We start from the raw sequence: 15,701 nt of genomic DNA, 5'->3' as shown, positions 1-15,701 counted from the left end.
TCGGAAGATCCAAACCTATTACAGGCTTCTATCATTTCAACTAAATTTTGCAGTGGTGACGACGGTCGACGGTCGGCTGAGGGGGAGCGGGGCGCGCCGCCAGCGACATGCGGCGTGGGGAGGAGGAAGGAGGGAGGAGGGGAAGCGGGGAAAAGGGGGGGGGGGGGAAGCGGCCGCACAACAACCGCACAGGACCCGCGGCTCCTGGCACCAGCAGCAACGTCGGGGTGCGGCGTGGTTCTTTTACAATAGAGAAATTCAGCACGGTCCATTGAGGTCGCCCCTTCCCACCATATATTACAGGCGCAACTATCACGGATCCTCTGTCTTTCCTACGGGGCTTTGGCTTTGGAGGGATTTCAATTAAACAGGCAATGTCCATATCTCCTGCTTTCTGTGCTTCGACCTTAATCGTCGCCCATACACTTCGTGGGTCATCATAATCATCAGGATATAAATCAGGTTCCGAATCAGAATCGACAGGACCTGGGTCAAAGGGTTCTGGGTCCAAATCTGCATTCACCATAGCGGCAGTGGTTGGCAGTGGGGGGGCAGAAGGGGGGGCAGATGAAGTAATAGACTCTTTTCCTTTTAAAGTTTCAAAAAGTGTTCGCCAAGGTGCTAAGAGTTTGGCGGTTTCATTATTGCCCCGTGTAGTGGCATCCCATAATTTAATTCCGACCTCGTCCCAAAATGTAGGGTCATAAATAGAGACCGAATTGATGTCAGGAAAATGCTCACGGGTCCATTTTAAAACCAGTTTTAGATCATGGCCCGATATAACTTTTTTATCCTTATTAAGTAAAGTCTTTAAAGTATAATAAACGTCTCGTACTTCTTTTGAAATGTTTGAACCCATAACAAAAAGAAGGAAGTTTCTCCATGCTTCACCTACCAATCGCGAGGAGGTGATGAGGTGCGCACCAAATAACCGGCTTCTTCACAGCCTTTCTTCTTCAAAACCAAAGTTCTTGGAGACCTGCGACCAGAAAATCTTCAACCCGAATCACGTCGGGGTCACCATTTGTCGCAGTGCGAGACGGAGACCTGTTTGATGCAAACAAAACCCCTACCCCCAATCAATCCCTACGCCCCCCCGTGTCCAAAGCCCTCCCCCAGCTTTCTTGTAGCCCCTTCAGATATTGGAAGGTTGCTCTGAGCTCACCTGGGAGCCTCCTCTTCTCCAGGCTGAACAACCCCAATCCCTCAGCCTGGCTTCCCAGGGAGGTGCTCAGCCCTCTGAGCATTTGAGTGCCTCTCCTCAGGACACCTTCCAGGAGCTCTGTGTCCTTGTCATGGTTTAACACTGGCCCGGCAATTAAACCGAATAACAGACACTCTCTATTAATATCTCTCTCCTCCTTGATAAAGAAAGGAGAGAGAATAAGGGAGAGAGACTTATGGGTTGGAAACTAAACTACAGAACTTTAATGAAACAGTAATGATAAATAGGAAAAATTACTAAATATATACAAATATACAGGAAAATGGATACCACATTCGTCCCCCCTTTTCCCCAATAACTCTCACGTCACCACCGAGGCTGCAGGGCAGCCCTGAGAAAGTCCAGGCTGGACTCCTGGAGTCGGCAGCAGTCGGGAACCGGAGGCAGGAACACAGAGATATGGGCTGGCATGGACCAGGACCATAGGCAGACGAACGGATGGAATCCTTCCAGGATGCCGGGTGAAGGAAGGGAAGCAGGAAATCAGGAAATCCGGAAATCTAGAAGTCTGGCTTGACCCTCGTGATCCCTCAAATTTATACTGAGTATGACGTACATGGGATGGAATACTCTGTTTGGTCAATTCTGGCATCTATCTTGTCTGTTCCTCCACAAAGGAGGGCTCAGGTGGGACCTCTTTATCCTCCTGGATGGTAAAATGTTCCCATCAGAGCTGAGCAGTGTCCTTGGCTCTGCATACCAGTCTCTAGCAGTAACTATAAACATCAAGTGTTATCAATCCTAGAAGCACACACTGTCTGAGAAACTTGCTGTTAATTTCAGCAAGTGCAACTACTTAGGAGAGACTTAGCTAAAAGCAAAAGTACAAGACAGAAAATCACCTTTATCCTGGCCCAAACCAGGACAGTCCTTCTGATGTTGGGGACTCCAGAACTGGACCCAGCACAGCAGGGGGGTCTCAGCAGAGCAGAGGGGCAGAATCCCTTCCCTTGACCTCTGTCTGTGCTTCTGCTGATGCAGCCCAGGACATGGTTGGTTTCTGACAGCTCATGTTGAGCTTCTGGTCCACCCCGAACTCTTTCTCCTTAGCGAAAGTGTTGTATAACATGAGGAGAAAACCCAAGATTCCAGTTTTCACTGCATCCCATGCACTGGGTTACCCTCAGAGCAGCAGATGTTCTCATAACCACCCCAGAGGTTTTGTCATCTTACCCCTATCAGTCCTCTGGAAACTCTGCTTGAACTTTGAGGATGGTAGAACCTTCCCAGGAACTCTCATGGGGGTTAATTCCATGCTTTAAGTGCAGTGGTTGTACTTCTAATGAAGTTGTTCATCTTTTGGGAGAAATATCTGGCTGGCAGAGGTGTTGTGAGGGGTGGAATGTCTTGAGTTTGCTCTTCAGAGGTGAGATTTGGGCTTGAGAAGCTTAACTGATTCCTTGTGGTGCTGAGAAGTGTTGGAGAAACCTTTTCCTGAGGCTCTTGGCTGGCAACCAGGGGTTAAGCACCGAGACACCAAGGAATCTACTCCTGCCCTCTGTGATGGATATAATATCAATGATACATTTCAAATAAAAAAAAATTAGAGGACTTCTCCAAATGCAGCATTTCTTAAGGCAGAAGAGCTTTCCAAGCATGTGCCTCCAAGCCCTGAAGCTGTCTTCCAGTTCAGGGAACAGAGACTGTGTAGGATATAACACTGAGGTAGTATTTTGCCACTTATTTTTTTTATTTAGTCACCTGGTTTTATGATTTTTAACTGAGTTTGGTGAACCAGGAGGTTTCCATTGCTCCTTGTCCCAAGTCTCAGCAACTCCCCAAGCAACATGAGTGAATTTTCTTGGTGCTTTTTTGTCCAGGACCAACAGAGTCATTTTAGGGAAGCCTGTGGTGCTCCAAAAAGAGACAGAAGAATGTTTTTAAATGCAGATATCCTAAAAATATGTGAGGTATACTAATCTGAGGAGGAAAATGTGTTAGCTGTGGATTCAGTGATGTTACAGAAATAAATGACTCCTTGAAGCCACCAAGAAATTCCTGGTGGCCTTTGTCCACTGCTTTTCTCATCTCTCCTTCCACTATCACAATCAAGTTACATTCTCCTGATAAATCAGATCGTGTCATCCTCTGGGTTCCACTGCCACGGGGTCTTTTTTTCAAAATGCATGGAAAAAAGGTCTATTTCTCTCTGTAAATAAGAAACCTTTTATTTCAAAGGGGGCTTCCTGGGGAGAGACTTTTTAGGATGGCAGGGAGTGATAGGACCAAGGGAATGGATTCAATCTAGAGGAGGGGAGATTAGATTGGATGTTAGAAAGAAATTCTTCATCATGAGGGTGGTGAGACCCTGGCACAGGTTGATCAGATCGGGTGGAAGCCCCATGCCCAGAAGTTTTTGGGATTGGATGGGGCCCTGAGCAACCTGGGCTGGTGGGAGGTGTCCCTGCCCATGGCATCCAGGAACTGGATCATCCTAAAGGTCCCTTCCAGCCCTAAAATTCTATGATTTATAAAGCTGAGGTAAAGCTTTCTTCCTTGACTAAAGCTAAGATAAATTTTGAAAGAATAATAGATGCTAGCAAAAGGCAAAAACAGCCTCCAAATACGCCAAGCTCCTGTCATACCCTTGGATTCTTCCTTCTGAGCCCTGAGACTGTTGATGTGGGTAACACACATGGTGCTTAGGGATGGTTTGCATGAGGTGCTGCTCTTAAAAATTGCATTTTAGCCACTGCACACTGGTTGTGAACTAAAGCTGCATGTCTGGTGTTGCTCCTGTTCTGCTCTGACTGGTGAGGATTTAACCATCAAGACATGATGCTCTTCATGGTCTTTCTGGGCTGGAATGTTGGCGAATTAGTTGGCGAATGTCACGCCAATCCACAAAAAGGGCCGGAAAGACGACCCAGGAAAATACAGGCCCGTCAGCCTGACCTCAGTGCCTGGCAGGGTCATGGAACAGATCATCCTCAGTGCAATCACACAGCACCTGCAGGATGGGCAAGGGATCAGACCCAGCCAGCACGGGTTTAGAAAGGGCAGGTCCTGTCTGACCAACCTGATCTCCTTTTATGATCAGGTGACCCGACTGGTGGATGGGGGGAAGGCTGTGGATGTGGTCTACCTGGACTTCAGCAAAGCGTTTGACACTGTCTCCCACAGCATCCTCCTGAAAAAGCTGGCAGCCCACAGCTTTGACAGGAGCACCCTGTGCTGGGTTAGAAACTGGCTGGAGGGCCGGGCCCAGAGAGTGGTGCTGAACGGGGCTGCATTCAGTTGGCAGCCGGTCACTAGTGGTGTCCCCCAGGGATCAGTGTTGGGCCCAGTTCTGTTCAATATCTTCATTGATGATTTAGATGAGGGGATTGAGTCCATCATCAGCAAGTTTGCAGACGACACTAAGCTGGGGGGGAGTGTCGATCAGCTGGAAGGCAGGAGGGCTCTACAGAGGGACCTGGACAGACTGGAGAGCTGGGCTGATTCCAATGGGATGAGGTTCAACACGGCCAAGTGCCGGGTCCTGCACTTTGGCCACAACAACCCCATGCAGCGCTACAGGCTGGGGACAGAGTGGCTGGAGAGCAGCCAGGCAGAAAGGGACCTGGGAGTCTGGATCGACAGGAAGCTGAACATGAGCCAGCAGTGTGCCCAGGTAGCCAAGAAGGCCAATGGCATCCTGGCCTGTATCAGGAACAGCGTCGCCAGCAGGTCCAAGGAAGTGATTCTGCCCCTGTACTCAGCCCTGGTGAGGCCACACCTCGAGTCCTGTGTCCAGTTCTGGGCCCCTCAGTTTAGGAAGGATATCAAGGTCCTGGAGCAGGTCCAAAGGAGGGCAACCAGGCTGGTGAAGGGACTCGAGCGCAGACCCTATGAGGAGAGGCTGAGGGAGCTGGGGCTGTTCAGCCTAAAGAAGAGGCGGCTCAGGGGAGACCTCATCGCTCTCTACAACTACCTGAAAGGAGGGTGTAGCCAGGTGGGGGTTGGTCTCTTTTGCCAGAAGACTTTCATCAAGACAAGAGGGCATGGTCTTAAGTTGTGCCAGGGGAAGTTTAGGTTAGATATTAGAAAGAATTTCTTTACGGAGAGAGTGATCAGGCATTGGAATGGGCTGCCCCGGAAAGTGGTGGATTCTCCGTCCCTGGAGATATTTAAAAAGAGACTGGATGTGGCACTCAGTGCCATAGTCTAGCAACCACAACGGAGGTTCAAGGGTTGGACTCGATGATCTATGAGGTCCCTTCCAACCCAGCCAGTTCTATGATTCTATGATTCTATGTTTCTAATTCCAGTCCTGCTGTTGCTTCACCCAGATGTTAAAGAAATAAGTCAATTCTATAACTCTTGTGCATCCAGAAATGATCTTTAGTCAAGTTTATTGAAACCTCTTTTTACTGGAGTGTGTTAAGTATTTCAGGACATTAAGTAATTCTTTTAATTTTTTTTTCCTCTTTCAGTTTATTTTCTTTGCTGTCTAAAAAACACAACAAAGTGCTGGAGCAAGTCACCCAATCCTTAAGAGGTTCCCTGGGCTCCAGTGATTCTCTTCTCTCTGATTATGTGAGTATCAAACATCATCTTTTACCTGGGGCTTCAAACCAGAAATGGGACATCCTAAAATCTCCAGAGATTTCTCAAAATCTTTCACAGCTCAGCAACCACCAACACCAAAAGAGAGAAACCTGGAGGAATGATGTCATGGCTGAAATTGTCTTTAAAAGGACCAAAAAATGAAACCAAAAAAACCAAAGAACAACAAAACATAAAATAACACAAATGGAAAACAAACCCAAGCTCTTCCTAGCTGAGAGTTTTACAGTTCCTTGTCCTCTTGCACGTCTCCAGTTGGTTTATAGTTCAGGATTTTGAAATCCTAGAGTTCAAATAATTTAGTTTAAAGAACTGGGCTAAAATGCTCCCCTCCCCCCCCCCAAAAAAAAATGGATTGAAAACAATTCCCAGTGATCCTTTGGGAATTCCTGCAGGCATGGGGCAAATTGGTATCTTCTGAACACATGGACCCATCAAGGTTCTGCAGCCGATTGAGGCAGAACCCAGAAAGAGGCAGTAGTTTTGTAATTTCATGGAATCATAGAGAATCACAGAATGGTTTGGGTTGGAAGGGACCGTAAGGATCCTCATCCTGAAGCTCTTTTCCACCCAAGGTGATTCTGCATCACAGAATTTAATGGGTTAAAACTTGAACAGGGGAGATTGAGGTTGGACATTAGGAAGAAATTCTCTGGTGTGAGAGTGCTGAGCCCCTGTGCCAGGTTTCCCAGAGAAGCTGTGGCTGCCCCATCCCTGGCAGTGTCTCAGGTCAGGTTGGATGGGGCTTGGAGCAACCTGAGCTGGTGGGAGGTGTCCCTGCCCATGGAAAGGGCTTGTATCTAAATCATCTTTTAATGTCCCTTCCAACCCAAACCATTCTATGATTTCTAGCTACATAGAAAGAATTGTTATAATTCACATCAATTTTTTTTTAAGTTCTAAATTTTGGCTGTTAAAGAAATTAATTATTCTTATCCTGGTGGAGCTTAAATGTATTTAGGAAAAATTCCAAAAATAACCTCACTTAGTGCTGCTATTTTCAATCATTCCAGGTAGAGGGCTGTCACTTAACCACCTTTTTGCTGGTGAAGGTATTTTGTGAGTGACAGAAGTAATGTAGCGCTGGGTTAAGCTTCTCATATTTTCAGGTGTCCTCTTGTAAGGAGCCATCCTTTAACCTCCTGTCCAAAATCTGCTTGTTCTGTGTCATTGAAGGTGTCAAAAAAAATGCTGGCAATCCAAAAGAGGAAAAAAAATATAAAGAATATGAATGCCATGAGCTCTGGATGTAGATGGTATCCCTGGAGGGCTTTCAAAGCTGTGGAGATGTGGTGCTGAGGGCCATGGGGCAGTGGTAGCCTTGGCAGTGCTGGTTAAGGGTTGGACTTGAAGATCCTAAAGGTCCTTTTCAACCAAAATTATTCTATATATATATAAATGGAGGAAGAACCCCAAGCCACCAGTGGAGGTTGGTGGAGAACCTGCTGGAAAGCAGTTTGAAGGAGAAAGATCTGATGGAGAGCAAATGATTCCTGAGCCAGCAGTGTGCCCTTCTTGCCAGGAAGGCCAACAGAATACTGGGAAAGAGTGTGGCTGTAGGTCAGGGTGGCCACAGCTGGAATCCTGCATCAGGTCTGGGCTCCCCAGTTCAAGAGAGACAGAGATCTACTGGAGAGAGCCCAGAGGAGGGTGACAAAGGTGATTGGAGCATCCCTGAGGAAAGGCTGAGAGAGCTGGGACTCTTTAACCTGGAGAATAGAAGGCTGAGGGGAGACATTATCAATATCTACAAATATCTAAGGGGTGAGTGCAAGGAGGATGGAGCTGGATTCCTCTCAGTACTTCCCAGTGACAGGATGAGGGGCAATGGACACAAGCTGGAACATAAGAAATTACATCCAAACAGAAATAAAAATGTATTTACTGTGAAGGTGACAGACTGGCCCAGGCTGCCCAGGGAGGATGTGGAGTCCCCTTCTCTGGAAATACTCCAAACCCACCTGGATGCAGCCCTGGGTGATCCTAATTTAGTGGGAGAGTTGGACTGGATGATCTCCAGAGGTCCCTTCCAACTCTCTGTGGTTAATTCTACCTCCTGATGTTCCAGGGAGCCCTGTGCATGGCAAGGAGTTTGTCTCTTCTCTTCATAACCTGAATTAAACTTGGCATTTGGGTGAGGAGATACCTATGTTTCTTTTTGCCTCCTCACTTGGAGCTCCAGAATGGGCTAAAAAAAGTCCAATCTTGAGATTCTTTGAGTTCTCCTTGAGTTATCTGGCAAATGGAAAGCAGCTGCCCCTTTAGGCATCTTCATTTTCAGATTCCTCAGCCCCTCCAGCATCATCTGGAAGTCATGGAGCTTGTAAAGCAAAGCTAAGAAGAAAAAGCAAAGCTTGTTTGTTTTATGTGGGATGAACAACTCCACTTGAGGTCCTTCTCATCCAGCCCTTCACAGGGTTATTAAAAAGCAGCCTTGCAAAAGTGCTTCCCACAAGAAAAAGTCATTTTACTAACTTTCCTCCTTGTTCTTAGGGTTTGATTGCATTCCAAGCTGCAAGTATTTCAACAGTCTTCCTTTCCTTTCCTTTTTCCTTTCCTTTCCTTTCCTTTCCTTTCCTTTCCTTTCCTTTCCTTTCCTTTCCTTTCCTTTCCTTTCCTTTCCTTTCCTTTCCTTTCCTTTCCTTTCCTTTCCTTCCCTTCCCTTCCCTTCCCTTCCCTTCCCTTCCCCTTCCCCTTCCCCTTCCCCTTCCCCTTCCCCTTCCCCTTCCCCTTCCCCTTCCCCTTCCCCTTCCCCTTCCCCTTCCCTTCCCCTTCCCCTTCCCCTTCCCCTTCCCCTTCCCCTTCCCCTTCCTTCTGTAGGAATGACATAAAAACTTCCAAAAATCCTGGTCAGCCCTGCCAGAGTTAGTGGGAAAAGAGTTGGAAGGGACCTTAAAGCTCATCCATTCCCAACCCCTTTCCATGGGCAGGGACACCTCCCACTAGCCCAGGTTGCTCCAAGCCCCATCCAACCTGACCTGAGACACTGCCAGGGATGGGGCAGCCACAGCTTCTCTGGGAAACCTGGCACAGGGGCTCAGCACCCTCACACCAGAGAATTTCTTCCTAATAATGTCCAACCTCAATCTCCCCTCTTCAAGTTTTAACCCATTTCCCCTTGTCCTCTCCCTACACCCTGGACACCTTCCAGGAACTCTGTGTCATTCTGATGTTGGGGGCTCCAGAACTGGACCCAGCACCCCAGGGGGGTCTCAGCAGAGAAACTCTGAGCCATATAAAGCAAAGGAAAGGGATGCGCAAGGAATCCTGTGTCAGGCCCTTTTGGGTACTAAATCTTTGATTGGAATCTTTGATGGTTTGGAATCATTCAAGATGAGGGATTGGTGAAACATGAGAACTTTTTGATGCCAACTTCTCTTCATATTTACAGGGAAACTTAGGGGTTAAACAGGGATGTTTTGAAACTCTTTTAGTTGTTTTTTTTTTTTTAAATCAATCCATTTTATTGATTATATGATACAGGTAGAATAATAGTAATAGAAGAAGGAGAGTAACAGAGACCTTTAAATTCTTTCTTTGCAACTTATCTATGATTTGGAAAAATTTATCCCTGAAAAGGGTTGTCAGGGCCTGGCCCAGGCTGCCCAGAGCAGGGGTGGAGTCCCCATCCCTGGAGATATTTTAAATTAAGCACCAAATGTACCCTGAGGCCTCTCCTGCCACCCATAAGAAAAATCCCATGGAACAAAATAAGCCACTTATTGAAAACTTGATTTTCCCTTCACCTGGTCTGGAAAGCAGCATTAAAAAAAACATAAAATAGAGGATTTAAATTTGGTTTATCCCTGGTGACAGTGGTGGATTCTTCTTTGTGAAATCTTGGTGAATATAGAGGATGTTTAGAAGAAATATAAATTCAGAATTATTTCTGTTTTTCATGTTTATTCTTTAAAGTCACCCTGATGTTTTCAGCAGCATAACTGGAAAAGGGAATTTGTATTTCCCTTATATGTAACCATCAATTTCTCTTTATTTTCCCATTTCTTTGTAGTTTATGAGCAAATTAGAGGAACACATCACACATGACCTACACTAAGCTTTGGAAATAGGAATTCTTCCCCACAATCAGTTCATTACAGGAACAGTAGCCCCAAAATTTTTAATTTTACCAATTTTTAATGTGCCATGAGGAACAGGATGGTTAAATGGCTCTGTGTGATGGTAGTTACAAGAACTTGTAATTAAATTGCATCTCAACACATTGGCATTGGGATGAGGGGAAACCTGTGCTTTCAGTCTGCTGTCTGGCTTTTGAGGGTTTAATTTTCAAGAAATTTTGGATTAATGCATAAGTGCTCTTATTTACCTGGTTTTTTTAAGCTATTTTGTTTTTCAAGGGGGAAATTTCCAAACCCTGAAGCCAGTACTCAGAGTCTCCACATAGCAAACCTAAAGCCATTCCAGGGAATTTTCTTTTAAAGCATTGAGAACAGAAAAAACACTCAAAATTTATTCTCATTATTTAATCCTCCTTTATTCTTCCCCCCAACACCACTGGGAGATTTCTGCCATTGCTTGCACTGCTCTGAAACAAAACAGAGAAGAGGGAAGGGATTTTTTTTTTTCTTTTATTACCTTTCACAAATGTTTCTGGAATGGGATAGGCTTTTTCCAAACCTGTTCTTGGACATATTTGTGCTTAATCCCAAGATGAATGATCCATGGACTGCTACTGGAATAGATGACATCTTGCTCAAGATGTTCTGCTGCATTTTTCTTGATATCAAGCTGGTACCACATTTGCAGAGGCTGTTCCACTCCAGGCTAGCCCCAAACACTTGACCTTAAAGAAAGTGTTTACTAATTACAAAACCCAACCATCCTATTGGAAAGAAAATGATGGATATAACGCTACAGGGTAGATGGAATTTTTTTGTTGCAAAAGGAATCAAAATCTGTAGAAAAATCCGCGGAGGCTTAAGGGCAACACGTAGTCCCCAATATGGTTAAAGTGGAGTTGTTTATTAACAATTCACACTCGCTTTATATAGAGCCCTTGTTTATATAACGATATCTTGCAGGTGGCTATATCTTGGCCACAAATCCTGTTCTCACAGAACTTCTGCTGGCTACATCATTATCCTGTTATTCTTCTCTTCTGCTGCCAGCTCCCTTATCTTTTCCCATAGCTCATCTTTCAGTAACCTTGGAACTGGGCCTCAAGGCCCTTAGCTTACTCTAGCTAAAGCTAAATAGTCAGGATTGCTCACGTCTGTTTTCTTCCAGACAGTTTCACAAAAAAATCTTCAGTACCTCTCTTCCCTCCAGAGAAACTTGACAAGAGAATGGATGTTGCAGCTCCTAAGAAAAGGCCTTTCAAGTTGCAAATAAATGAGATGCTTACTCAAAGCAGAGAAGAAAATAAAGCACATTATTATTGAATCATAGTATGGTTTGGGTTGGAAGGGATCATAAAGATCATCCAGTTCCAACACTCTTGTGTGTCCAGGGACACCTCCCACTTCACCAGGTCTACTGGAAAAAAAAAGTCTGGACTAATAATGACAAGTTTTCCCATTCCCACCCTAATCTTTTAGATTTTGATGAGTGAAACTTGCAGCTCCTTTACAACCAGGATGGTTCTAAGAAATTAGAGGAAGAAAAATGGAATGAGAAAAATGGAATTTTCATGGAATTGTTCTTGAATTGAACATTATTTTTCTACAAGGAATTCATCATCTTACCTTGTGGTGGACTCTGTTAATTCGAATCCATTAGAAAACTTTTCTTAATTTATTATTCAACAGTCATAATTGCTTCCAGGATTTTGGTGAGGAACACTTGACTGGCTCCAGGATGGAGGTACAACATCCTCAAGTGCTTCTCTGTCTTTCAGACATGGTCATCACTCATCCACTGATGCACTTTATGAACCAGGCTGCACAAAATGAAGTTTTGTCCCAAAAGAGATGAGACTTGATAAATATTTCAGGAAAATTAGTTGAAGAATGCAGTTTTTATGTCTTTCTATCAAGTGTTTTTTCTTCAGCATTGGAGAAAATGTCATCTTTTGCTTTATAGTTCATTTTGGAACTGGTACTTGTAGTACTTAAACCTCTAGAATTACTTCCTGTGAGTTCTGGCGTTTCCAAATCTCTGTTAAAACTTCATTTTTTTTGGTGTTCAGGCTACAGCTGCTGTGTGCTTCCCCATAATTTGGCAGGAAGCAGAGCAGTGGTCATTATCTTCTGGCTTTATCAGAATTGCTGCAGTGTCCAGGGGAATGCATTTGAAAAATAAGATGGAATGTAGTAAAAACAACTTTTAATCTAAAAGTTCCTCCATTTAGTTGGGTTGCCTGCTCTCAGCTCTCAAAAGGCTGCTTCTCATCTGCTCCCTATTTGCACTTTATTCAACAAGAGGGAGCAGAATGAAGTTCTGAAGGTTTTTCAGGTTCATCTGAGTGGAATAAATGATGCTGCTACTGGCAGTAACTAAGTTTGAAGAAGTGGTAAGGTAAGAGGAAAAAAGTCAAACTACTTTATGATATTTTCAAAGGGTTTACCTGTTATGAGGACCAACTTTTTAGGAGGGACTGTAGAGACAGAACAAGAGGTGAGGGACTTAAAGAAGTGTTTTACAGTGAAGGTGCTGAGACCGTGGCCCAGGCTGGACGTGGGAGAGGTGGAGAGGGATCTGGCCAGGCTGGATCCATGGGCTGAGCCCCATTGAGGTTCAGCCAGGCCAAGTGTTGGGTCCTGCACTTGGGTGACACCAACCCCAGGCAATGCTCCAGGCTTGGGGCTGGGAAGTGCCCAGAGGGAAAGGAGCTGGGGGTGACAGTGGCTGAAGACGAGCCAGGGTGTGCCCAGGTGGCCAAGAAGGCCACCAGCATCCTGGCTTGTGTCAGGGCAACAGAGCTGGGGAAGGGTCTGGAGCACAAGGAGAAGGTTCTGGAGAACTTGTGAGGAGCAGCTGAAGGAATTGGGAATGTTGGGTACGGAGGAGGCTGAGGGGAGACCTTCTGGCTCTCTGCAACCCCCTGAGAAGAGGTTAGAGCCAGGGGGGGTCGGGCTCTGCTCCCAAGGAACAAGGGATGGGAGAAGAGGAATTGGGCTGGAGGTTTAGATTGGAGCTTGGGAACAATTTCTCCCTGGAAAGGGTTGTCAGGGCCTGGCCCAGGCTGCCCAGGGCAGGGCTGGAGTCCCCATCATTCCTGGAGGGATTTCAAAGCCCTGGAGATGTGGTGCTGAGGGCCATGGGGCAGTGGTGGCCTTGGCAGTGCTAGGTTAAGGGTTGGATTTGATGATCTTGAAGCTCTTTTCCAATCCAAACCATTCCATGATTCTGTGGAAAGCTGAGCCAAGCTTCTGTGCATCTCAGAGGCAGCTTGGGGACAGGAGCTCTGTGGTGAGGACACTTCTCATGTGGCAGCTGAAGTGACCATGGAGCTGCTGAGACCTCAGGCTGCAATTATGGAGGAAATAGCTTCAGGGAGACTACCAGAAGTCTTCAAAAAATCTGTTTCTGTCTCTGAAGAGCTTGTCTCATCCTGGGAGACAACCTCATATCCACTCTTGCTTGAAAACCTCTCATCATAACATCACAAGTGACTGAAATTGGGGTTTGCAGATTACTTTTATTTTCCACAGCAATTGGAGGAAAGAAAACAGAAAGTAGAATCATTTTCTTTTTGTTTTTATTGGACATTAGAAGCCATGAGGGTTAATTAAGCAAAGTTGCCACATGGTCATGCCTCCCTTTTCCTCCTAAGAACTGGAGGCTGGAGCTTTGCTTTCCTTCAGAACACAACTTTTTTAAGCAGTTCTCTATTATTATAAAAATAAAAATTAATTTTAGGCTGAAATAAATTCAAAGGGTGAACCCTTGCAATTTTTCAGTGAGAAAAGATGGGTCACATAAATTGAGCAGGTTTTTGGCAGCACTGAGGTCACTGCCAGTGATACATCTGCTTTATCTTTTTTTGAGTAAATATTTCTGTAAGGAACCAAACTGTGAGCACACACCCAGGGTTTGGTGTTTTGGCTGCTTGGCTATGCTGATATTTTATAATCCATATAATTTTCATTGGTTTTTACACATCAGTGTCTTTCCAGCACTATTGAACCAAATGGAATTGTCCAGGAGGATGTAATTATTAATTCTACTGCAGTAAGAAAAGGAAGATTATTCTGGGATGGCCAGAGCTGGGGACATCCAGCTCTGCCTGGAGTTTTCCTTGGCTTTCTTTGCACATTTTTGTGTCCCTTGTTAGTGTTTATCAAACTCTAGTTATTTGTCTCCAGATAATGTTCTCATTCCTGTGCTCATAGTGTTTTCCTCTGCATCCTCTTGGCTTGTTCCCATTCTCTTTTCTCTGACTTTATCACTTGTTTGTTCCTTTTTCTTTAAAAAAAAAAATAAACCCAGGCTACCCAGAACTGCATTTGCATCACTTGTGGCTCTCATTGCCAACATTGGTCCTTGTGCAACTGGAATCTGACCAAACAGCTGGCTTTTTGCCGTAAAAATTAAAATCTTTGCAAAAATCCTGCCATGTTTAATCCTGACAAGGAGGTTTCTGTCTCCGAAGATTATAAAAAAAAAATTACCTAGGATTATCAAAAGATCATAGGATGGCTTAGGTGGGAAGGGACATTAGAGGTCTCAAAAGTTGGTACCAGGCTTTAGCTTCCACATTTCTTTTAATGATGGGTAGAATTATTTCTGTGGGCATAAACAAAAAAAAAAAAATGGAAAGGGAGAGCTGGTATGTTGCTATTCTCTGAGACCTCTTGTAAATACTCTCATACTTTTCAATTTCTGAATTTGTCAACTTCAAGCAATAGGAAAACCACATTATTTGGAACTCCTCCTTTAACTGTCCTATTTAATGGATTGAAACTTTCCTACCTCACCCCCAACATCATATAACAGCCAATTCAGATAAAAAAAATATAATATATGACATTCATAGAATGGTTTGGGTTGGAAGGGACCTTAAAGCTCATCCAGTTCCAGTTTGGGTGGTGTTTTATCAACTATTACAGTGTTGCTCCATTGTCTCGTCCAAACACCATCCTTGGCTTTCTGCTTTTTTTTTCCTGTTTTGTTTTTTGTTTTTTTTTTTTTTACAAATGCTTTTATCACTGATTATTTCATCACTGAGCATTTATCTCTTGGGATAACATATATGCAAGTCTGGGATTCTGTCCCACTTCTTTGATGGAGCTCACTCTTCTTAGAATTTTTGTTATCTGCTCTGGTATGGGTGAAAATCTTCACTGTGCCTCCTGGCTTTCTTCATCTGGGTCCCAGGTTCTTCACCTGGAAAGCTGTAGCTGGACGAAAAGAAAGAAAAAAACCCAACAGATGGTTGGTTCTGACTATCAGCTTTTAAAAACTTTTAAAATAATTCCTGAGAAACGACCTCTAGTAACTTTTAATAGCTTGAAGCTGACCAGTAGCAGCTTTTTTCTTGAAAAAACATGTTTGGAGATGGTTAGCAACACTTTCTATTTAAACTATCTATGCACTGCCCAGGTTTTAAGGTGAGCTTGTTTTATTAAAAAGAATTGATATTTTGTAAAGCAATTAATTGTGTGGTTGCTACTTTTCTGGTAACTGGAAAGATCTCACTTGAATCCACAATGTTTCTGCCAAGTAATATTTTCTATATTTTAAGATAGTGGCTACAGCATTCTGTTCCATTGGATTAGAATCACAAAATCCTTTTGGTTGGAAAAACTCCTTCAGATCAAGTCCAGCATGAAACCCATCACTGCCAAGCATGACCCTAAGGTGACATTTTAAAAGGTGACATTAAGGTTTTAAAAACCCCCACAACATACCATATCCTGCATTAAATCCAAGTTGAGCAGCATGTGCCACTCCATATGTCAACCACGTCTGGATGTTTCTTTTTTTGGATATTTGTTGGAGTGTGTGCACCAAATATTGTTCTTCA

General features: G+C 44.4%; 1 protein-coding gene across 1 annotated transcript in view; it reads left to right on the top strand.

Moving 5' to 3' along the window:
- LOC115600088 (dymeclin-like) overlaps positions 1-15,701 on the top strand; it is a 134,226-nt gene that overhangs the window by 106,464 nt on the left and 12,061 nt on the right. Inside the window, exon 13 of the mRNA XM_030468316.1 lies at positions 5,641-5,743. Within this exon, the coding sequence (XP_030324176.1) occupies positions 5,641-5,743 (103 nt within the window). The remainder of the gene's footprint in view (positions 1-5,640; positions 5,744-15,701) is intronic.

The sequence above is a fragment of the Calypte anna genome, chromosome W (genome assembly GCF_003957555.1).
Source record: "Calypte anna isolate BGI_N300 chromosome W, bCalAnn1_v1.p, whole genome shotgun sequence".
In the NCBI taxonomy this organism is placed as follows: Eukaryota; Metazoa; Chordata; class Aves; order Apodiformes; family Trochilidae; genus Calypte; species Calypte anna.
The sequence above is the reverse complement of the archived record's forward strand: the minus strand, read 5'-3'. Positions and strand labels throughout refer to the sequence as shown.